The sequence below is a fragment of the Gracilinanus agilis genome, chromosome 6, assembly GCF_016433145.1.
Source record: "Gracilinanus agilis isolate LMUSP501 chromosome 6, AgileGrace, whole genome shotgun sequence".
NCBI classification, from domain to species: domain Eukaryota; kingdom Metazoa; phylum Chordata; class Mammalia; order Didelphimorphia; family Didelphidae; genus Gracilinanus; species Gracilinanus agilis.
This window is the reverse complement of record NC_058135.1, coordinates 125,208,914-125,234,562: the sequence shown is the minus strand read 5'-3', so window position 1 is coordinate 125,234,562 and position 25,649 is coordinate 125,208,914. Positions and strand designations below refer to the sequence as shown.

Below are 25,649 nucleotides of genomic sequence, written 5' to 3'. Positions count from 1 at the left end.
TTTGACTGCAAGGAGGCAATAGATTCCAGGAATGTAGGACAGTGGATAAAAAGTCATAGAGACTAGAAATGGAATGTCCTGTCCTGTATAAGGAATAAAGAGGACAGTTTGCTCCAAAGTATAGGAGAGGTAGTAATATACAATGAGGGTGAAAAAGTAGGTTGGGGCCAAGTTGTATACAATATATGAACCAAGCGTAGAAATCATAATTCAAATAAAGTAATGTGTTCAAAGTTGATAAATGTACCAAGATATTGTGACATAATTCTGCTTTGGGGCAATAACATAATATTGTCATCAAGAATAGTCAGAAATCAAACAAGTATTTATTAAGCATCTGCTGCTACTACTACTATATGTCAAGCAATGAGCTAAGAACTTGAGATACAAGTGCAAACAATAAAACAATCCCTATTCTCAATAAGCTTACATTCTATTCTAATGGGGGAATAAGTACAAATGAAGATATTATATACAGCACAATCAATAAATACATATAATAAATATATATACACAAAGTAATTAATATGCTGCTTTGGGAGGGAGGGCATAAGTAATTATGAGAATCATGAAAAGCTTCATGCAAAAGATGGTGTTTGAGCTGTTTCCTAAATGGACAAGGAGGAGGGAATGTGTAAGAAACAGAAAGGCCAGTTAGACTACACAGAAAATTCATCCCTTTGGAGCTTGGGTTCTTAACTTCTTTTCGTTTGGGGACTTATCTGGTAGTCTGGTGAAACCTATGGGGCCCTTCTCAAAATAATAGATTCTTTAAAACTCATAATAAGGAATTATAAATTTAAGTTTGAGATCAGGGGAAATATATATATTTTTTCAAATCCAAGTTTATAGATACCCAGAAATTTTCCTAGATTCTAGACCCTAAGGTTAAGAACCTCTGCTTTAAAGTTTGCAAAGAACTTTCATACACTGCCCCATTTGAGACCCACACCAGTCCCGTGGGATAAGATACAAGTGCCGGTCGTTATTAATTATCGTCATTTAACAGCTGAGGAAACTGCTTCAGAGAGGTCAAAGAATTTGCCTGATGTCAAAACAGCCAAATGTCATAAGAGGGATTTGAAACCAACTCTTCCCGAGATTTTTAGGTCTACCAATCAATATATCCATTTATCCAATCAATAGTGAACATTTATTAAGCACTATTACGTGCCAAGCATCAAGCTCCCTCCCTCTGAGGTCCTTTCCAGGTCTGAGATGCTTGTGTGGTGTTTTAGCTGCTGCCTTTCCCCATGCAAATACTCAGTGTCCAGCCCGCCTACTACAGTCCTAGCCTGGGAGTTCTCTATTGAGAGTGAAATAGGAGAGGGCTGCAGTGGAGAAAAGCTGCATCCTGCCTAAGGTTCCCAGGACTTTTCTCTATCTTTCCCTCCTTTCTCTGACGTCCCTCCAAGAAACCAAAGAAGAAAGGAGAGGACCAAGTATCGTAGGCACTGCACTGCGCAACTGCAAATCCCACAGTGCGTCTTCCACCCTCACCCAATCAGAGTATGGTTAATAGGCCGGATGAGGCGGGGCGTGCTGGGCCCCGAAGAGCGAATCAACGCCTTCGGATGGCCACAGGCGGAAGCGGAAGCGATCCAGGAGTTGTTGTGGGGTTTGGTGTGTTTGTGTGTGTGTTTGAAGAGGGTAGTGCTTTGGTTCTTTGGAGGTTTTGTGGAAAAGGGCCAGGAGGGGGCTGCGGGTCTCGGCCGTGTGGAGGCAGCTCCTTGAGGCCGCCTCCGCCGTCGCCATGGTGCAGGCAGAGCGTGGGGTGGCTGCCGGGTGAGGGGAGGGCGGGGGGCGGCAGCGGCTTGGCCCGGCCCGGTTGGCTCCGCCGTGTTCGTCCGAGCTGGGGCGATACCGGGGCGAGCGGCGGCAGCCGCGCCGGGCCAACCACGCGAGCCGCGGCAGCTTCAAGAGGAGGAGCAGCTCCTGCCCCAGAAACCGCCGCGCTGGGTCCGTAGCCACCGTCGGCTCTTGGTAAAGTAAAGCAAAGCAAAGCCCGGCCGCCCCTCCCCACCTCTGACTGTGCCACCCGAGCCCCTGCCCCAGGGAGACCAGGAGGGTGGGCGACGGGAGGGGCGCCGGGTCCCTTGGCCTACAGCCGCCTCTGGCTGCTCCTCCTTTTCCTCTTCTTTTTCGTTTCCTCTTCTCTTTTTCCACCTCCTCTCCTTCCCATCTCTTCCTCTTCTCCCTCCATCTCCTCCTGTTCCCCTCCACCACCCCACCACCCCTGCTTTCCCTTCCCGGGGGTGGTTTTGATAAGAACATGCCTTGCACCTGGAGGAACTGGAGGCGATGGATCCGGCCCCTCGTGGTGTTTCTCTACCTGGTGGCCTTAGTCGTCTCTCTACCCCTGTGCGTGTGGGAGCTGCAAAAATTAGAGGTAAGAGTCCGTCTTGGGATGCTTTCGATGTTGGGCATACACAACGACTGGGGAAAAGACATTCCCATTATAATATTTACACCGCCTTTTTACCTCTCTGTTTTTTACCTCTCTGTTTCAATAGGATCATAAATTAGACCTGTAAGAGACTTTGCAGTCATCCGATTGCAAAAACTCATCATTTTATAGTTGAGGAAACAGACTCTAAGGATTATAGATTTGCCCAAGGTCATGCATTTAAATGACAAACTCAAGGTTTGAACTCAAGACCTGATTCCACTTCCAGTGTTCAGATTTTAGCACAGCATCTTTAACCAACCTGCCTTGTTGTCTTTTGAAAAAAATGCAATCTTGGGAGCATATAAAGAAGCATTCCATAATAGTGCATTTACCTGGAAGATCCATTTTCAGAAACAAATATTTGTCTTTTTTTTTTAATGGGGTGGGGAACAGGGTGTGATGTTTTTAACTCATGGTTTTCTTAAGCAAAAGATGTTAGGAAGTGACTATGCTGGAATAAAATTATCAACATGATTTTGTATTTATACATAGATTCAGTTTACTACATTTACATAAAATAAGTGACATTAACATGCATTTAGCTTCTTAAATTAAGATTCCAATTATTTTAACTTTTTCTTTTACTTTAGAGGGTAATTAGGTCTTACCTATCAAAAGATTTTGCAAAATAATCCTTGTAGTTCTATACATTTTTTTTTGATGTCACATCCTTATTATGACATCAATAAAGTAGTTCTAAAGAACCTGAAAGTTCCTAAGGTAAAAACTTATGTAACCTTTTCAAAGTTAAACTGGTTTGATATGACAACTCTTAATCTTTTCATCAATTCCAATTAAGTGTCATTATCCTTTAAAGTAAAACTTTAAATGTATTTATCCAGTAAAACAAGTTACAATCTGCTACAGCCTAACTGAGCAGTTTTAGTTTCCCTTCTGTCCCAAGACAAGTGAATTTATTAGTTTAGAGAACAACTCTGGTTGGAGCAACTCCATCCAAATCTAATGTAACTTAATAGACTTTAAGGCCTGGAGGCCTGAAGGGTCACACGACTATATGTGTTAGAGTCAGAATTTGAACCCAGGTCTTCGGATTATTATACTGGTCCCCACACTGCCCCCATAAGCTTTTAAAAAATAAGATGATTTACCACAGCAAGAAAAGCACTTGTATTTTAAAAACTTTATAGTGTATTATTCTGAAAAGAGTAATGTTTTTAGACCTACTATAAATTTCTTGTACTTCATACTGCCAATTTTACTCATTAATAAAATGTATCAGTCTTTGGCAGTAAATGTAATGGGCTTCTGATGCTTTTTAATTGAGATGCTTATGCATACATTCCCTTTTTACTTATGTGTTGAGTAACTAGTACATGGGAAATAATCATCATATGGAGATCTTGAAGTTTTTAAACAAGCCCAACAAAATATCTTTAGGTATATGCCATTTATGATATACTTAAATAAGTAAATTGTAGGAATTGGCTCTTCAGAAGATACTGCCTAGAAATTGCAAAAAAATATATTCTGAAAAAAGCCTGATGAGCTCAATAGTTATGATTCCTCATTTTTCCACTTGAATATTATTTTCTTTTCTCTTGCATTACCCAATTCTGTTTTATGGAATGTTGATATACCTAAAGTTAAGAATACCTGACATGAAACTTCAAACTATGGACAAAAGGCCCAGTGGCTTTCCATTCATTCTACTTACTTCAAGGCTCTTTTTGGTTTTGTTTTTATTTGCTGCTGGTGTTATGTGAATTCTGTGCAACAGTCAAGATATTTAGGGTTTGAATGCAGGGGAATTGTATTAAACAACTTTTTGTTTTCTGTATTTGTTGTTGCCTATGTTTTTGGGTTGTTTTGGTTTTTTTTTATCCTTACCTTCTGTCTTAGAATCAATACTAAGTATTGGTTCTAAGAGCAGTAAAGGCTAGACAACTGGAATTAAGTGACTTGCCCAGAGTCACACAGCTGGGAAGTGTCTGAGGTCAGAGTTGAACATGGGACCTCCTATCTCCAGTTCTGACTCTCTATCCATTGAGCCACATAGCTGCCTCTGCTTTTGTTTCTTAGGTGTAATTCCACCTTGAGCAGACCTCCATAAGGAGCCTTAAACCTGTCCTTTCTTGCTCCTTTCCATCTCTTCCCAGGCATCTCTAGAGCATCACTCTAATTCTGTACTCCTTATCTCTCCAATAAAAAAAAAAAGCAAAAACAAATTCTTAGGTATGGGAGTATAAAGAAAAAAATAAAACAGCCACCTCTCTAGAGGAGACATGTATATATATGTATATGCAAAATAAATACATGGTCATTTTGTTGGGGAGGACATACATAGCTAGAGAGAATCAAGAAATGTGACACTTGGGGTGAGTTTTTCCCCCCTTCTACATTTTATTGATTTAGTTTCTTTTATCATGAGAAGTTTCTTATAACCAAATTAATAGTTTAAGTAAAACTAATAATACAGTGACCTCATCTAAAAGGGCAGGCATTTCAAGCACCCCATTTTAAAAATGAACAGAAATCTATCTATATTCTCTCCCCATTTTAAAAATGAACAGAAATCTATCTATATTCTCTCCCTCCAACTCCTACTTTATTGAAAAAGAAAAGAAAGTCCATTTATTGTAACAAATATGTATTGCCAAGCAAAATAAATGTCCTCAGTGACTATACATTCTAAACCCTCAATCCATCACCTCTCTATAAATGGATAGCATATTTCATCACCTGGTCCTATAGAATCATGAATGGTCATTGCATTATTGATCATTGTTCTCACAGAGTTTGGTTTTTATAATATGATTTTTACTGTGTAAATTGTTCTTGTTCTGCTTATTAATCAGTCTTTGTGTTCTCAAAATGCAATAAAAATTTTTCTTCTAATTCTACTTAGGGCAGCTAGGTAGCATAGTAGATAGAGCTTTGAGGTATAGTTGAGAAGATCTGAGTTCAAATTTGTCCTTGGACAGATGCTAGCTGTATGACCCTGGGCAAGGCATTTAGCTCCATTGCTTCAGTTCCTCATCTGTAAAATGAGCTGGAGAAGGACATTGCAAACCAAAATATCTTTGCCAAGAATACCTCAAATGAAGAATTGGACATGACTGAAACAACAATTCTGCTTAGTCTACTCAGCATCAGTTCATATAAGTTCATGTCCTTTTTTTTTTTTTTTTTTTTTTTTTTTTTTTTTAAGTTCTTTCTGTCTTAGTAAAAACTCTTAAGACAGAAGAACTAGGCTAGACAAACAGGGTTGTCACATAGCTAGGAAGTATCTGAAGTCAAATTCTAATCCAGGTCCTCCCAACTTCCAGACCTGACTTTCTCTTCACTGTGCCACCTAGATATTCCCAAGCCCATGTCTTTTTTAAATCATCTACTTCCTTATTTCTTACACCACAGTAGTTCTCCATTACATTCATATATCATAACTTCTTCAGCCACTTCTCAGTTGATGGGTATCCCTTAGTTTCTGGTTTTTTTGCCACCATGAAAAGAGCTCCTCTATACATTTTTTTTTAAACCCTTGTACTTAGGTGTATTGTTTCATAGGTGGAAGAGTGGTAAAGGTGGGCAATGGGGGTCAAGTGACTTGCCCAGGGTCACACAGCTGGGAAGTGGCTGAGGCCGGGTTTGAACCTAGGACCTCCTGTCTCTAGGCCTGACTCTCACTCCACTGAGCTACCCAGCTGCCCCCTCCTATATACTTTTTTAATAGAAAATACTTTTCCCTTTTTCTTTGATGTCTTCTGAGTATAGGCCACTGTTTAATAGTTTTGACCTATTTAAAGGTCCAACAATATGCCTTCTTTCCCATAAGCCTACCCAATGATTATCATTTTCCTTTTCTATCATTTTTACCATACAGATAGGTATGAGATAAATCTCAGGATTGCTTTAATTTTCAGTTCTCTATACAGATTTGGAGCATTTTTCCATGTGTTTATCAATTGTTTTTTTCTTTGGGGAACTGCCTACTCATATCCTCAGATCTTTTAAAAATCAATTGGGAAGTTACTTTTTTTTTTATTTGAATCAGCTTGTTATGTACCTTGGAAGTATTACCCTTATCAGAGAAACTATATTATTATATTATATCATATCATATCATAATTTTCCCCCAACCCAACTCCAAATGGTTATGTGACCTAAACAGAAAAATTCACAACATAAATTAGAGAAACATGAAAAAAATTACTTATGTCTATAAATTGAAGACTTGTGACCAAAGAGAATCAAAGATCATGAGAAGTAAAATAGAAAGTTTTGATTACATAAAATTTTTTTAAATTGATTCAAACAAACCCAGTAAAGCTAAAATTTCAATGTAAACCCTTGACCTGAGTTTTGAAGGTGACTGGGGATTCTGAGACAGAGATGGGACTGCAGTGCATTCCAGGCATGAGAGACAGCCAGTGCAAAGACTGAGAAATGGAATGTCCTGTTTGGGATTCTATAAGCTTTTGTTGGTTAGTCTGGGAACAACATTAGCAAAATTGTTTTATATTCCAATTGACTTTTGAAACAAACCATTTGCAATTTTGAAACATTCACCTAAGTACTATGCTTTTTTTTTATTGATTTGTTTACATCTCCAGTGTATCCATTGCTGAAACAGCATTACATTAATTTCTGAGCTTTGGTGCTATGGCAGTTTGTAGATTATTTATTCATGTACACAAACCAAAATTATTTTTGCCAATTTTCAACCAGAGTTTCGCTAAAAGTGATATTCCAAGGTTGATAATAAGCACAAAATTTAGTTCACAAGCCCATAACTACAAATGCAATGCATTGTATATTTCCTATCCTCCCTATAATTAAAGTGTTGCCACCAAGCAAGAAATGTCCTGAACAGCATTTTTAGGGTACAATGGTTTAAGAGATTTAAGTGTCAAGGAATCAGATTCCTAACCTCAAAAAATAATAATGAAATGTTTTTCTTTTTAACCCTTTCTTTCCTAGTAACAACTTGATAAGACAATGGGGGCAAAGTTTAGGCAAATGGGGTTGTGTTTTGCCCAGGATCACATAGCTAGGAAATATCTGAGGCCAGGTTTGAATGTAGGTCCTCCTGACTCCAGGCCCAGTTCCCTCTGATGTAATATATTTTCAAAAGAAAATAAAAGATTCCTCTTAGAATTTGTATAAGAGAAAAAAGCTTTGAAGATGTCAGCTTGTTACAGGATTTCTGATTCCAAACTTAGAGGCCTTTTCTCCCCTCTGTGCTGCCCAATTTGAAGTGCCATTTAATTATATAAGCTAGTGTTTCTGCAACAAAAATCACTCAAACACTTTCTTTATTCACTTTTAATGTATTGTACTTTTTCACTTGTGTAAGTCATATCTGGCAAACTATTGCCAGTATTGGAACTGGGTCACGCCATGTTGCAAAAGCTATTTGTGTGTGTGTATGTGTTGTTTTCCGCAGAATGAGACTCATAGTTTTTTACTCACCCCATTGCAAGATTGCATGTGCAATCATACCCAGGGCAATAATTCAAGGTTATCCATTCTTAGCAATAAATGGAATCCAGGATTTTACTTATTGTTTGCTTATGATTCTCCCCTCTGAAAACCCTAAATGTTAACTCCTAATTTTTTTATTATGCTAAATAAAATATGTTGGTTGCTTAGTTCCATGTCATTTTAGGTTTTACAGAGGACACATTGACAATTTGTGGTGGCATTTTTTTTCTTTCTGCTTGCTTTAAGGACCACACGTAAAGCTTAGAAGACCCAGGTGTCCCTTGGGCTGTGGTTTGCCCACCCTTGAATTAATTGGTGAGCATGATGATAATGTGAACCAACAAAATACAAGCATGTTTGTGATCATATGATTTAGTTACAGCTTAAAGCAAAAAATTACAATTTAATCAGTTTTTTGCTTTGTAAATGGTTTTGTAATGATGTTAAACAAAGCAAAAACAGATCCTTAAGCATAATTTGACTCTAAAGTTTTAAGTCTCCAGTAACAAAAGTAAAGCAGAGTTTAAAATAACATATTCATAAATATTCACTAAAAAGCATTTGAATTTTTTTTATTGAATGTTTTCAATGATGGTTGCTTTATATAGAATGAGAGAATTTCCAGAGATGTCAAAAGAAGAATAATTATAAGAAACTATAAAGCAATTTTAGATTATTTCTTTCAAAAGCATCTTAGAACTTCACTGATTGAAATTCTAAATATTAATTGAATACATTGCTATGGTTTGCATCTCCTTAAAATCCTTTCAGCCATTCAGAGATCAGGTAATAAGCATTATTAAGCCACTATATATCAGACACTGTGCACTACGGATACAAAGACCAAAAAGAGAAATGATACCTGCTCTCAAGTAATTTACATTCTATTTGAGGAATTAACACGTGCATGTGTAAATTTTTAGAGAATAAACACAAACCAAATACTAGATAGGAAGGAGAGTGCAACTAGCAGCACTTGGTGGGATCAAGAAGGGCTTGGTATAAAAAAGGTGGTGCTTGAGCTGAAACTTGAAGGAAGTGAGGGATTCTTTGAGATGGAGATGAGAAGGGAATGCATTTCTGGCATGGAGGGGATAACTAGTGCAAAGATGTGGAGATAAGAAATAGAACATTATAAATAAGGGACAAGGAAGGCCAGTTTGGCTAGACTATAAAGTATACAAAGGGGCTGGGGTATGTCTTATGAGTCTGGAAAGGTAGATTGGGATGAGGTTGTAAAGGTCTTTAAAGGCAAAGAACAAGAGTTGATTTTTGATCCTAGTTCCTTACTGCTGTAAGGAACCACTCTAGTTGGGAAGTGGCATATCTTTCAAGAATAATACCAAACTTATAAATTTGGGAGTCAAAGAATTGTATCCTCAACAGAAATTGGAAAGTTCAATAGAAAGATGAGTTTTTGAGGAAAGATAATTGGTTCCATTTTTGCCATGCTGAGTTTGAGATACCTCAGAGCCATCCAGTTTTGGAATATTGAACGGAGAATTGACAATGTGAGACTGTAGCTCAGGAGACAGACTGGGGTTGAACATTAGATCTTGGAATCTACTGCATGGGAATTGCATCACATTTCAGAAAGTTGAAAAGAGGAAGTGGAAGCAATGAATGTACAGACAGCTTTTTCTAGGAATTTGACTCAAAACGGGAGGGAGAGGTATAGAGTGATAATTTGAGGAAATCATCAGATATGTGTGAAGGTTTTATTGATAGTAAGATTTGGACATGTTTGAAAGTGACAAGAAAGGAACCAGTCAATAGGGAGATACAGAAAGGTATTGGGGGGGCGGGGGAAGGGGAGGCGGTAATCTGCTGAATAGGGAATGGGTTTAAGGACATTATAAAGATCATTAACCTCAACTAGGAGAAAGGCCACTTAATCAGATACTGGGATTAAGAGTGTGGGAAATGTTTATGGGTTATTGAGATAATAAAAGGGTTGAAAGACTTCACCAAAAGACCTGTTTTCTTATTAAAGTAACAAGTGAGCTCCTCAAGGGAGAGGGGGGAGATTTGTGGAAGTCTTAAGGAGAAAAAAAAGCTTTAGGAAAGATTTGAGGTTTGGGATAAGGAGTTATTAGGGAAGAGCAAAAACCAACCACTTTATATCAGACACTGTGCACAGTATCTTGGAACTTTTTATTACACCTCAAGGTAAGTATAAAAATTTCTTTTGAAAATTAAGTTACTTTTTATATTTGAATTCTTCTGCTAACATACTATTCAAATACTTTATTGTGGCATGAAAATGACCTTGGATTCTTGAAAGTATTCCAGGTGGACTCTTAAGCTCTGGTAGATCCTGCCAAGCTGGAATCACTTCAAGTATGAGCCTAGAAATGGATTGTATACCTGTTGTCCCAGGACTAGCCTAGCTAAATTTGGAGGCATTCAATACTGGAGGATTTGTTACAGCAAATCAGGCATAAAGGGTTACAATCTCTCTCTTTGTTGGGAGTGTCCATAGCAGTGAGATAATGGACCTTTTGGTGCATCAAGTCCAGTATCTCCTCTGTTACATTTTGGCAGAGGGAAGGAAACTGATATTCCAAAGAGCTTCAAATACTACAGCTAAGTAGAATGGGATTCTATTGCCTTATTATAAAGCCCCCCTGTGGGGGATGAGGGAGAGAATTTGTCGTGAAGTTCATTGGAAGTTCCAATCCCAGATCTCCTACTTACTACCTTTTGACCTTGATTATTCTTGAGGTCTGTTTCCTCATACATAAAATGAGGGAGTTGGACTAGGGGATCTTGAAGTTATGTTCTGGCCCAAAATCAAAGCCTGGACATTTAAAGGAAAATAGTAATGATATAGGTAATTCTGTACATTTATTAATTGACTTCTATCTGCAGAGCTCTCTTAGTAGCTAAAACAATAATAATCTAATAAATGAAATGCTATTTTATGATGGAAAAATACTTTTAAGTTGTACCCTTTTAGAACCAGATCCATGTAGATTATACTATGGTCTTCCTGACCTTTTAAGTGCATTCTATTCATTCTCAAACCTAAAGAATTAGTTTTTTCCTAAATCCTAGGGTAGAAATTAGGAAATATTCACCAAGTCTTCTTTGTTTCATGGGGCTTATTGTATTTACGATTTTTGCCCTGGTCAAACTTATTAGTATTTGGAGGACTTGTTTGATGTTCTTTCTAAATTTCTTGTGTTTGTAAGAGTGGTAGCCTGATGCCTTCTTTCATTATTCATGTGTTAACCTGTTGTATTCAGTGTACTGTGGAAGGGAGAAAATCATGATAAAATGGCTTCTCCTCTGAAAGAATGTTGTAACATATTTAGGGCAAATAGAGACTAGAACTATGATATTTCGTTGTTGTATAGAATTTCCATATAAAGAAAGTCTCTCTACTAATACCACTTCCTCTCCAACTTAGAGTCATAAAGAGTTACCTAGGACACTGAGAAGTTAAATAATTTGCCCAGGGTCCTGTAATCAATATATGTTCCAAGGCCAGCTATACCATACAGATTAAGGGTCCTACTGGCAAAGTAGATTATACCTTAATTAATTTAACACTTTGCAGTATCTAACAGTAAGGAGGAAAGGTTCATAATTTTAGAAACTCTTAAGAATGAAACGGATAAGAAGAAACACATTGCAACAACCAAGTTGGAAAAGAACTAAATAAAGAAAAAGTGAATAGGTGGGTAGCGTTAACTCCATAGACCCTCACTAAAAATAAATAGACAGATAAATAAATAAATAAATAAATAAATAAATAAATAAATAAATAAATAAATAAAGGTTGCCAGCTAAAATCATTTGGGAGATGTCACTTTGGGAATAGCCTTCCTAATATTTTATAACAAAAATGAATGGGAATATTTTGCTTTAAGGAAGTTAGCTTTATATCCAGCTTAACTGAAGTGCCTGTGTTATTTTAAAAAACAAAAGGATTCATGTCCTTGTGAAATGTTTTGCTCTTACCATGACAAAAAAATTACTCTTTAGAATTAAAAATGAGCTCATTCAAAAAAGGCATGCTTTTCTTATTCACTAGTTTTGTAACAGTGAGATATTTATGCAAAAATTTTTTTTAAAGGTTGGGATACACACAAAAGCATGGTTTATTGCTGGAATCTTTTTACTAATGACTGTACCAATATCTTTCTGGGGGATTTTGCAACATTTGGTGCATTACACTCAACCAGAACTCCAGAAGCCAATAATAAGGTAATATCTTAACCTGATTTAATTTTAAAATTATCCTGGAGATTTTTGAAGAATACATTGAATATTTTATTAAATTTGTTAAATTGTTTTCTTTGCTTCCTAAATAGGATACTTTGGATGGTGCCCATATACAGCTTAGATAGTGTAAGTATGCTTCCTCTTTATCTAGTTACTTGAAAAGTTGTACACTAATATAGCAGCTATAGTTGCAGAAGACTTTACATCATTAAAATAAATTTGACTAAATCGTTAGTCAATAAAATGTCAGTTGTCATATGACATCATAATGAAAAAGTCATTAATAACAGTAATTCCAGAACTTTGATTCAGTAACTATCTTTAGTTTGATTTGGGGAAAATACAACAATCAGTCAACCCTCAACTATTCACCGTGTTATCCATGGTAATTTTTTATTACCATGTATTTGGTGACAATATATTAGCATTGTTACCAAATCTGAAGTACTTGTTGAAATAAGCATAATTGTTGTTTAACATAGAAGAAACTGAAGGAAGTTTTAATTTAGAATTCCTTTTTTGTGACAGGATGATATGAAGAAGCAAATTTAGAGGAAAGGACAGCCTTAGTTAATTCTTTGTGAATTGTTTTGCTTTTTAATCTCAGCATAGGGTTCATAGTATTGGACAAGGTAAAGGGTTGCGCTAGAATGAGGCAGAACTGAAAACTGGATAGTCATTCTTATAGGACTGTTTTGTGATTTTAAGTGCTATGAAAACCAAATATACTTTTTTCCTTACTGTTGTTGCCTTCTAATTAGTATAGAGCACCAAAATTTGACAGTACAAATAACACTCTAAAAATTCACATTTCCTTTCTAACCTTTTCTCCTTTGTTTTTTAATTTATTAAAATAATTTAAAATATATACATACATATACATAGTGTATGTGTGTGTGCTCACGTGTGTGCATGCGTGCATGCATGTATGTGTGCATAATTGTCAGGTTAGTTTTCTCACCAGTGAGAGATGAGGAAACTCATTTTCTAAAATGAAAAACCCAAGAAGCTATTCTTGACAATTTACCAAGTCATAGAATAACATTTGCTATTTAAATATAATTTATTTCTTTTGTAATCATTATGTTTTGTGCATTTAAAAATATCATTCTTAGATGGGTTCACCAGATGCCCAAGGGGATCCATGACACAAAGTTAACTCCTGTTCTGGAATGATAGGAAAGTCAATCCAGTTTTAGAGAGCTTTAATTATTTAAGGTTTTCCTTATATGAAGCCAATATCTACTTTGTGATTTCCATCTGATACTTCTAGTTCTGCCCCATAGGGCCAAATAGAATGAATTGTCCATCTTCAACATGAAAACTCTTGAAATATTGGAAAAGAATTATGAATTCTTCCTCTCATTCCACCCTACCCAAGTATTCTCTTCTCCAGACCAAGCATTCCCAGCTTTTTCAGTAGGGCTATCTTACAGCTCGATCCCCGAGACCATCCTATTCACCCCTCTGGTTATTCTTCCAATTTGTCCTTCCTAAAAATGTTTCAAGAACTGAACACAGTACCCCTCAATGTCATCAGATAAGAATAGAGGTCTCTTTGCCCTTGTTCTGGATATTGCCTCTTTTAATGAAGCTTAGGAGTTTGTGTGTAAGCAAGCATGTGCTTGTCATATGTCCTTGTTGGCTCATTGAACATATCTGCCCAATCCACTAGATCTTTTTACATGAACTATATGCCTTTTACTTTCTCAAGCCACACAACCACACTCCAAACTCCCACAGTCACAACAAATAATTAGCCCTTCAGTTTTACTGAGAAGATAGGAGGCTTAAGGGGCAGGTTCGTGGCTCAGTGAATTGACAGCCAGGTCTAGAAACAGGCAGTCCTAGGTTCAAATTTGACCTCAGATAGCTCCTACCTTTGTGACCCTGCTGGGCAAGTCAGTTAGCCCACATTGCCTAACCTTTCCCGCTCTTCTACCTTTGAACCAATATACAGTATTGATTCTAAGACAGAAGGTAAGGTTTTTAAAAAAAAGAAGATAGAGGCCAACTATTGTGACATGCCTCACCTCTGGCTTCCATTCCTGTGTGTCTTTTTTTTAATGTTTTCAAAAAGAAGGACCATATGAATCTTCTAGCTAGTGAATACTGTAGGGCCCCCTCATCCACAAGCAATACATTCCAAGGTCTACTGTAGATGGCTAAAACTGCAGCTATAAGCAAACACCTGCATTTGTGGGGAATCCCACATTTTTTATATATAATAAGAGTGTGAAAGTATGTATCCCCCTCTCCAAATATATGTGTGTGGAGGAATACACATATTTAACATTTTGATAAAACCAAAGTAACTCAGTCATAGCATTATCATGAAGTTATCTAGTAGATTTGTGTATGTACTCTCTCCTGCCCCTTGGCTCCAATCCCCACCAAAACAAAACAACCTTGTGAAAGTGAAAGCAGAAGAGATAACTGAGGCTGGACAGGGCAGGACCATTGAAAAAACCTTAGGCAGACCTCCTGTTCTTTCCTGCCCTGTGTTGTTGACCTCAGATAAGTAAAACCACAGAAAAGGGATCCCTACTGTGCTACTGACTGTAGAATAAATAGCATTATCCCCAAGGCTTCTTAACCATTCAAGGCTCATACACTCAATGAAAACCACAATTTAGTATTGGAGAGAGTGCGGTTTTACATGTAGAAGATGTGGGGAGTAGAGTCAGAAAGTATTCCCTTTGTGTCAGTTTACTTCTGGATTTTTTATTGTGTTCTAGATAGTTAAGTATGCCCATTTTTAACATGGCTAATTATAATGAAGTTTGTGGCTTTTAATATGTGTAAAATGTTTTCCTCACAAAATTGAGGTATGACTACTTTTTCCTCGCTTGCTGTTTCAAATTGGTCGCAACATTTGTAAGTGCTACTTTCAGATGATCCACATTTGAACCATTGCACCATCTAATTGAATGGTAAAGAAATTGACCTATGATTATCCTGGTTAGAATCTCAAGCCACTCTCAGATACAGATTTCTAATTTTATTTTGTTCTTTTTCTTGTTGAAATATCCCACCTGTTTCCCTTCTTGTTCTTTTTCTCTCCCACTCTCCTCTTATCAAAATCTTAAGATATATCAGTTCATATTTTCACATTAATAAATTTGGCTAAATTAACAGTGTATCAAAGATCTGGCCTGACAAATAACACTTCACGGTTACAGAATTGCTGTCCTCACAACAACCCTGCAAAATTGTGAAGAGATTATATCCCTGTTTTACAGATGAGGATTTGGGGGCCTGAGAGCTTGAGTTTCCCAGAATCCCATAGCTAGTGATTGCCAACTGGAATTTGAACCCATCAAATGAAAGTTAAAAGATAATTAAGCCCAACAACAATATGTCTGACATAATTTCAGACATTTCATGACAAGAAACATCATGTTTATTAGTATACAAACTGTGCTGTGAATTGGAATGTTGATTCATTATCATTTTGGGTGAAATGATTTTACCTTTTTTTTTTATAGTGGATTGCTCTGAAATATCCCACCATTGCAATCTATGTGGATACTTGCCGAGAATGCTATGAAGCTTATGTCATATATAGTTTCATGGGATTCCTTTCCAATTACCTGACTAACCGGTATCCAAACCTGGTATTAATCCTTGAAGCCAAAGATCAGCAGAAACATTTGCCTCCTTTCTGCTGCTGTCCATCATGGGCGATGGGAGAGTAAGTATGTGTTTGTTCTTATCTTCATATATATTGAAAGCTTGCTGTCCTTAGGTTCTTTTAATTAATAGAAGTGGTATATAGAGGCTTATGGCAGTCTTTTTTCTCTTCAAGGAAATTACAGTCTAGTTAGAGAGCTGTATTTTTGGAATATTGCTATGGCAGAGGTGTGCAAAGTGAATTGAATGGAATGAAACTAACAGTAAGGAAAAAGAAAATGTTATGGTTTGATCCTGATTTTGCCACTTACTGCCTACATGTGATATTGGATACACATTGGACCTTAGTGTCCTTATTTGCCAAATGAGGAACAGACTCTGTCATTACTAAGGTCCTTTTTGGTTCTAAATTTTTGATCCAGTCATGAGATGATACTGGCTTGAACTAGTTTGGTGGCAGTGAGCAATGAAAATAATTGAAATTGTGAAGGAAGGGAAATTAGACATTCAGTTTAGTATGTATTTCAGAGGTTAACCTAGATAATAACTAAAATCATTCCCTAAGAAAACTGGGTTTTTGCTTGTGAATGCTTTTAACAGAAAAGGAAAGGTAAACTTAGCGTAACTTGGGTTCTCTTCATATTCCTTTCCTAAGATCCCAGTAGTGTGCAGGAGTTGAAAAATATACCATCTTACTTAGAGGTAGACAATTAATGATTGTGTAACTTCCTAAACCCACACAGTGAGTCATGGAATCACAAATCTTGAAGCTTAAAAAAGAAACCTTTGTATGAGTAACACTCTATATCTAATAATAATGAATAACTGATGCTCTTTTGTTTGGAATAGTTTGAACTACTTATTTAGATTCTTCATCTACCAGAGTCTATTTTTATCATGAATACACACCAATTAGGGTGTTAGTATGATTTTTTTCTCATGTTACAAATAATATTGATATAGATGGATATATTCAAAATATTTAATAGTTTATTTAAAGCCATATTGGTAATTAAGAAGGCAACGTGCCTGCTAAGATCTAATTCAAATGCCCCGCCATTACCTCTGCCCACCTGGCTTGTTCTGCAGGAAAGAGAGCATCTCCCAGTCACATCAGGAGTCTTAAACCTCTGTCTACATAATCACACTTCCTACGTAAGAAGAATCATGGGAAATGTAGTTGTCAAGTCCTCTAAACATCCACAGGAAGTTTATATCATGGAACTGAATATTAAGGCTCAGTGAACCCCAAATTTCCAAAAACACAGTACATACACAATTATTCATTTTCCATGATGAAATTTAATTTTTTTCTAGTTGTAGCTCAATGAAGCTATTTAAATAAATCTAACTTTAAAAGAAAGCTTTTTAAACCAAAAATAGTCATTTTTCCTGTGCAGAAAGATATAGGCAAAATACCTTATGGGCAGAAAGGACAACTTTTCTTAGGCAGGAACTTGCCCCATTTGGCAAAGTTGTATTCACCATCAGTACAAAGTGGAAAATTAGGGGCAGGAGAGTGAAATTGGACAGTTCAAGCATCTTTCAAATCAGTATTACTTGTTTGTTAAGAATTATAAATTCCTTGGATGCCAAAAGAGTCTGACTCTTAATATAAAGGTATATTTCCAAAAGTATATATCATTTGTTAAAGCTTCCCCTCCTTTAATAGAATCATATTGACAATATTTGAAAACATTCACACAGAGCATACACTCTCAGAGAATCATGTGAAGGTAAAAGTTAACCTTGATTACCATCTTACTTCAAATGTAATGAATGCCAACAAGTCACTGGTAGACAACTAGAACTTTATGGAGATATACCTTTCTCCTAACACATAGCATGTAAATGCCCAAGATGATTCATTTCTATGTTGTTTGAGCCAATTATAATTTTTTTCTTAACACTATTAGATTATTTAAAATGTCAGAAGGAGAACATTCTAATTTTGTGTGCCAAAACGAAACCTCAGCTATAATTTCTTCCTTTTTTTTTTTTTTTTTTTTTTTTAGGTTATGTTAACCCATGTTCAGTCAGTGATACTTCATTCTCCTGAAATGAATTGATGTGGGTTAATTGGGTTGTTTATTGCACTGTGTAAATAAGTCCACAAATCTGAGTTCTGAAGCTTGATCTCATTAGAGTAATGGACTGTATCTCTGAGCTAAGTTTGCAAATATATATATTTGATCACCTACAGGATTAGAGGGGATGGTTTGATATCAGCTTGTTGCTATTACTGGAAAAAACTTTTGATGTGGACTATTGAATATAGTGCATAGCTAATCTTTGTGAATCTTTGGTTTTCATAATGGTTATGATCTTAGAAGTTCCCCACTGTGTATGTCTTTTAAGACACAATGTGAAAAGAAGCATCTTTTATCTATTTATTCACACACACACACACACACACACACACACACACACACACACACACACAATCATCCCCAGAAGAATGGTTAAAGTATTGAATTATTTGCATTTCTTTTGCAGAGTATTATTGTTCAGATGCAAACTCGGTGTGTTGCAATATACTGTTGTCAGACCATTCACAACTATTATTGCCCTGTAAGTATGAAAGTGTGAAATGAATCTTTTGGAAGCACTTTATTAGGTTGCCTTTCACTTTTGTTGGAATTAAGTATATGTCAGTTATTCGGGTGGAGAATATAGACATTAAGAAAACTTGTGAAAATTCTAATTGCAAGTAGGTGAATTAAGTAATGAATAGTTCACATTACACAAAGAAGCCCAGTTTACTAAGCATTTAAGCACCTCCAATGTGTAAAGAACTACTAGAAACAAAAGCAAAAGTGAAATGGGCCTGGTATCAAGGCACTTACATTCTATTAGGAGATAGAACTGAAAACATACTTCAGTACTCAATCTCCAGGACTATCACTATAAGAGTAAAAGTGGCAAAAATTAATACCACTGACCAGCAGAAGCTCCATTTTTTATTTATCTTTACTAGGTCTAAAAACTTCATTTGGATAAATAGAGTTTACAGTTTTAGCTACCCACTAAACCTGTTTTCTAGGTTTGCTAAAGTAGTAATAATATTAATAGGCTCTATCACCTGCCTTCCAGTGTAGCTAGAATAATAATCAACATACTATGGGAGAATGAAAGAGAGGGCTTGTTGGCCCCTTTTGTCCTTGTTTCCAAGCCAATCATTTTTATTCACATCTCTTTGGTTTTTAAAACTGTAAGAACATGGGGGCAACTGGGTAGTTCAGTGGATTGATTATAAGATGGAAGGTAAGGGTTTAAAAAAAACTGTAAGAACAGACTGCTGTTTTCTTTTTAATATGGCATTGCAACAATACTTCAATCTTATTTTAGAAGCACTTGTTGATTGTTTTTTTACTTGGCCCTAGTTACCATAGGTATCCAGGGGATCTGTTCATTTTCGTCTTCCTGCTAAATTTATGAACACACATTTCCTTGTAACATTTTTAAAAAATGGTTTAGTTGTAACCCATTTATCCAAATTTGAATATTAAGCATTCTTAATAATTGGCATTTAAAAATACTTCTAATGATTTGTAAGATCTTGAAATATAACATTGAGATAATATTGTAAATGTAATCTTTCTTTTAAACCATTTTTAGAATCTGTGAACTGCTCGGTGTATATGATGAAGGGAACTTTAGCTTTAAAAATGCTTGGACTTACTTAGTTATATTCAACAATGTGTCACAGCTGGTAAGTAAGGATATGGATTTTCTTTGTTTTATTGATAATTAATGATAGTACTCAGACTTAATGTCTATGACTAAATTCTTGAGGTGTGGGGAACCTGGTTGAGAATGTTGCATAAATTTGATACCACCTTCAAACTTGATTTTCTAATTTCATTGGAAATTCAAGAATCTGTTAATGGTTTGATGACTTTATCTTAATCTGTTTGTGTTCTGCTTCCTTATCAATTGTATATGAACCACTGTGGTTCCATATGAGAGGTAAGCATAACACTGTGTCCTACTGAAAGTGAGAGAAACTTTGGATTAACTCAGTTAATAGAAGAAAATGTTTAACTTTGTTTTTGGTGATTTAATAGTCAAAAGAATTTATCAGAATTGAAACAATAATTATACATTAAATGTTACCTAATACTTTTTTGGATTTTTAAAAGGGAAATGATGAAAAATAATAAGTTTTAAAGAACTGGATAATATATAAACAAAATATCTGAAGACATTTTTGTCTTGTCTTTAGAATGAACACATAAATGTGTACTCTTATAAGAAGTCAGTTAGATTGTGTCATAATATCAGAGCTTCAGCGCAAAAACATTAATTACCAATGCAAGTATAGTCATGTCATTCAATTGCTAAACTAGATAGTTCAGTGGTAACTGTTAATTTTCTTAGCTCATAAGTCAGCTTTTTTATAGCTTAGCTTCACTTTACAGTCATATTTCACCTTCACCTTTTTGTTCTGAACTATGTTTATTTTCAAATTATCTTTTTACCAAATAATTCTAATACAGAGTACTCTAAAATTCATTACTTTGTTTCCTGAGCATTTATATATAGCAGAGCTTTTGAAGAGTCAGCTTCAATGGATAATCACTGTTTTCTGTATAGTGTTTTCTCCACAGCTTGCCAAGTTTTTAAAAAAATTTATATTAGGCATAGCTAGGGGGGCTCACTGGATTGAGAAACAGGCCTTAAGATGGAAGTTCCTGGGTTCAAACCTGACCTCAGACACTTCCTAGCTGTATGACCCTGGCCAGTCACTTAACCCCCATTGCCTAGCCCTTAACAACACACAGTATTGATTCTAAGATAGAAGGTATGGGTTTGGGGGGGAGGGGGGAGAAGTAATGCATAATTTAAAGAGGGCATTAAAACATTCTCAATCCTTTTATTACTGTTTTGTGCAGGATATATTTTTGAACATTAAAAGTTCATGGATAATCAAAATTTAAAATAAATACATCTTTCAATCCCAGGGAAATAATTCCCAGAACAATATACCTTGTCACTTTTTTCCTCCACTGTCTTTTCTTCTCCTCCCTCATTTATCTAGGTTATAATAAGAGATGTTCCTCTTACTAGATTTTTTATAATTTAATTTTTATATGACATATAATTAAGAAAAACTGAGGTATCAAAACATTTTTTTTCTAGTTTGCAATGTATTGCCTTGTGCTGTTTTATAAAGTGCTGAGAGAAGAGCTAAATCCAATTCAGCCTGTTGGCAAATTTCTTTGTGTAAAGATGGTTGTTTTTGTTTCCTTTTGGTAAGTCCTATTCTACTACTTTCATTTATGAAAAAGCAATATAACTATTAAGTAAAAATAAATGGGAAAAAATGAATTGACCCAATTATGTTGAATTGATCAGAATGTTTCATTTTCTAATGACAACAGTAATTTGTTTTGCATGTATGATATTTGCCCTACAATTCTGTGTTCAGTTTCTGCCCTCAATGGAATTATACACCATTATAATAAATGTATCTTCACTTAGGGCTCATTACCATCAGGGGCCTCTTATTGAGTCAAAACTATTAGATTTAAAACATGAAAGATAACTCTAATCAAAGACTAACATCTATATTATATAGAGCTTTAATATTTACAAAGCACTTTTTTTTTTAAACAATTCTGATAGGCAAATAGTGCAAGCTTTATTATCCTGGTTCCCCAAATGTCCTTGTGGACTTGATGAATGAACATAAGTCTTAATTCTCTTTAAAGGAGCAGGTCCTCAGAGACCAGTGACAGCAACTGGCCATCTTATCCGGATAGCCTTGGGATAGGTAGCGGCTGATTAGTATGCCATAGCTTGCCAAATACCTATTGGTCTTAAGGTATATAAAATGACTTGTGAAAACAATTTAAAATATATAGTTTAATTGGGACCCTAATGCACTGCTAGTGGAGTTGCAAGTTTTTCCAATAATTCTGGAGAGCGATTTAGAACTATGCCCAAAGAGTTTTAAAATTGTGTATTCCCTTTGATTCAGCAAAACCACTACTAGATATGTATCCCAAAGAGATTTTTAAAATAGAGAGAGGACCTGTTTGTGCAAAAATGTTTATAGCAGCTCTTTTTCTTGTGGCAAAGAATTGGAAACTGAGGGGATGTCCATTAATTGGGGTATGCCTAAACAAGTTGTGGTATATGATTGTAATGTAATACTATTGTGCTGTAAGAAATGATGAAAAAAAGGTTATTTAAGAAAAACTTGGAAAGACTTACTTGAACTGATGCAAAGTGAAATGAGCAGAACCAGGAGGCAGCTGGGTGACTCAGTGGATTGAGAGTCAGGCATAGAGATGGGAGACCCTTGGTTCAAATCTGGCCACAGATTCTTCCTAGCTGTGTGACCCTGGGAAAGTCACTTGACCCCCATTGCCTGCCCTTACCACTCTTCTGCCTTGGAACCAATACATAGTATTGATTCTAAGATAGAAGGGGTTTTTATTTTTATTTATTTCTTTTTTAAAAACCCTTACCTTCCATCTTGGAGTCAGTACTGTGTATTGGCACCAAGGCAGAAGAGTGGTAAGGGCTAGGCAATGGGGGTCAAATGACTTTCTTGGGGTCACACAGCTGGGAAGTGTCTGAGGCCAGATTTGAAGCTAGGACCTCCCAATCTCTAAAACTGGCTCTCAATCACTGAGCTACCCAGCTGCCCCTAAGGTAAGGGTAAGGGTTTTTAAAAGAAGAAAGAAAGAAATGAGCAGAACCAGGAGAACATTGTACTCAGTAATGGCAATATTATGTATGTGATGAACACATTTATGAATTACTTAGCTATTCCTTACAATACGATGATCCAAGAAAATCCTCAAAGACTTATGAAAAATGTCTCCAGGGAAAGAACTGACTTAGTCTGACTACAGACTGAGACATACCATATTTCACTTTATTTCTTCACTTTTCTTTCATTTGTTCAAGGTCTCTTTCACAAAAGGACTAATAAAGATTTTTTACAATATTACACATATAAAATCTGTATCGGATTACTTGTCATCTCAGGGAGAAGGGAGGGAAGAGAGTGAGTTTGTCTTAAACTTAAAGAAAATGAAGGTTAAAAATTTTCTTTTCCATGTAACTGAGTTTAAGATATTAGTGAGTGTATGCGTGTGTTTAATTTTTAAATTTCATTTGCCAAACATTGAATTCAGTCTTTCTGACCAAGATTACCTTTTTATAAATATGTTCTGTATAGGCAAGCAGCAATTATTGCCTTGTTGGTAAAAGTTGGTGTTATTTCTGAAAAGCATACCTGGGAATGGCAAACAGTAGAAGCTGTGGCTACAGGTCTACAAGTAAGTGAACTCTCATCCCCTGGATCTAGTCACAGATGTCCTCTCTCATTCAGATCTTTATTACCTCATCCTGGACTACTACTTTGGGGCCTCCTAATCAGTCTCTCTACCTTAAGTCTAGCTCTGCCTTTAACATCTAGTCTTTAGTTTCTTCATTAGAGTCAGTAGGCTCTATCCCCTTCCAGTGCAAGAGTATAGGGTTATAAATTTAGAACTAGAAGGAACCTTAGAAGTCACCTATTGCAAGACCTTCGTTTTACAATTCAGAAAGATGATGCTCAGAGGGGTAGAATCACTTGCCTTTGGTCACATGGGTAGTAAGTTGCCAGAATTGGAACTCTGTAATCCTATAAAGCACAATGGAACTGTGCCTATATATGGCACAAAGTAGAGGAGAATGTGACTGCTATCTCTACTCTTTTATAGGATTTCGTTATCTGTGTTGAGATGTTCTTTGCTGCTATTGCTCATCACTACAGCTTTTCCTACAAACCCTATGTGCAGGAGGCAGAAGAAGGCTCATGCTTTGATTCCTTTCTTGCAATGTGGGACATTTCAGACATTAGAGATGACATATCTGAACAAGTAAGAAATGTTGGTAAGTATTAAATAGGAAGATTACTGAATGTCTCTACTAGTACCTTAGGAAGACTTTATCGTGGACCAGAATTTTGTAGTCGAGAATGGAGTAGGGATTTTATCTGAAGGCAGTCTTATCACATCAGCTTTTTATAGCAAGGTTCTAGCATATTTATAAAGAGCAGCTTATTTTGTATTTGTCAATTAGAATTGTAAATGACAAAAGTTCTCATGAAACTTTTGTATTCCTTTTCAAGGAAGGACTGTCCTGGGTCATCGTACTAAAAAGTTTTTTTCTGATGAGGAACAAAACGAAAATACAAGTTTATTATCATCATCTCAAGACCAGATTTCTGTTGCTTCTATACCATCTTCACCCTTGGGTCACTATCAAGGTTTTGGTCACACTGTTACACCACAGACTACACCTACCAGCGGTTCTAAGATGCCTGACGAAACCTACAATACTGTCACAGGAGGAAATGAAGAGCCTTCACCTAGGTATAAGTCTGTGGCCTCCTGAACATTCAGAGGAATACTATTTCTGTCCTGCCATGATATTTCATAACCTGGTGTCTTATCACTCATGAATTTTGTGCTTAGGGCAACACTAAACTGCGATGGAAAATTCGAGCACAGAGATTGTTAGGGAAAGCCAGGGTGTGTATAAAGGTAGAGTCGAATTGAAAACTGAGGTGAGCACATTTTGGGTATCAAATAATCAGTCTAAATTTCCTAAGACTTGATTTATTCTCAATGTCAGAATTCTACATGCTTATGTTTGGCGAAGATAAGAAAATGACTGCAACTGTTAATGGACGTTAAACTGCTCCATCAAATAGATGGAACTGAAAATCAATGTTTTCTGCCCCTGCTGCATGGAATAGAATGCTGCTGAATTAACCTGAAGAATGGACTTTATAAACAATTAGGTAAATGAATTAGTGCGGCTGGATCATAATTAAAGTTATTGGTTACTTATGTAGGTTGTACTTACATAACATTTAAACACTAGATTTTATTCCATTCAATAAAAGAAACTTCTAACCTATTATTGTCTGCAACTCTTTTCTTCATATTATCAGACCTTTGTAGCACAGTTATGGAATAGTAGAAAAAAAGCTGAACTAGATAGAAATTAGAGCAAACTAAGTCTCCAATTCCAGTTACACCAGAAAGTTGGGGACAAACTTGACCAGCTGCAGCATGGCACAGGAAGACTGACAGTAGGGAGTCTGTTAGTTAGGATTCTTGTTTGGAGCAGTCATCAGCCAGAACTGTTAAACCAAGCAAGTAGAAATGGAGACATTTAAAATGAAAATTGGGTAATACAGGATCAAAATAAAGGTGGCATTCCTGTCATCACTCTGAGAGCTTATCAAAAAAGTTATTCATTAGTTGTAGCAATGGAAAATATTTTTTCTGACTGGTGTACAAGTTATAAGCAAACCAGTTTGTTCATTATCATAGCATGAAAACAATCAGCTAGATCAGTGATGGGCAAACTTTTTAAAGAGGGGCCAAAGGAAAGGAAATGCTCATCTGTCAGTCTGTTTCTAAGGCAACTCTTTCAAAGTTTCATTGTATTGTATCCTACTCGTATTCTTCAGATTAGGAATAATGTCGCTTGGCCAGATAGAACATTTCAGGGGGCCACATCTAGCCCGCGGGCTATAGTTTGCCCATCACTGAGCTAGATATAACGGGGTGGGGAGGGGCAAGAGCTGTATTTTGTAAAGAAAATTAAGTCAGTTGTCATGAGTGCTTTTGGAGATGATAAAGGCTCAGTCATACTTGGCGTATATTTGGGGGATTTTCAATAAGAAAATACTGTTTCTTAAGTATTTATAATTTAACTGATGCCCTTATATTCTTATAAGTGTGGTTATTCTTTCCAATAGGAAAGTAATCATCCATTCCTTCCCATCCTATCCCTGCCACATAAATTCTCTACAAAAGACCTATTAAATCCTATTTTTTAAGTTTATTATTTTGCATTCTTTTTTATTTTTGAGTTCAAA

General features: G+C 36.1%; 1 protein-coding gene across 2 annotated transcripts; it reads left to right on the top strand.

Annotated features, from left to right (window-relative positions):
• The first annotated feature begins 1,866 nt into the window (after window positions 1-1,866).
• Window positions 1,867-24,680, top strand: TMEM184C (transmembrane protein 184C). Of its 2 annotated transcripts, XM_044682418.1 has the most exons (11): window positions 1,947-1,983; window positions 2,290-2,389; window positions 11,973-12,103; window positions 12,211-12,247; window positions 15,610-15,815; window positions 18,251-18,325; window positions 19,373-19,466; window positions 20,897-21,009; window positions 22,950-23,049; window positions 23,476-23,647; window positions 23,886-24,680. In XM_044682418.1, the coding sequence occupies exons 3-11, from the start codon at window positions 12,021-12,023 to the stop codon at window positions 24,149-24,151; spliced, it is 1,146 nt and encodes a 381-aa protein (XP_044538353.1). In that variant the 5' UTR covers window positions 1,947-1,983; window positions 2,290-2,389; window positions 11,973-12,020; the 3' UTR covers window positions 24,152-24,680. The 2 variants fall into 2 exon arrangements, with proteins under 2 accessions (XP_044538352.1, XP_044538353.1); XM_044682417.1 differs by having other exon boundaries at window positions 1,867-2,389.
• The last annotated feature ends 969 nt before the right edge of the window (window positions 24,681-25,649 follow it).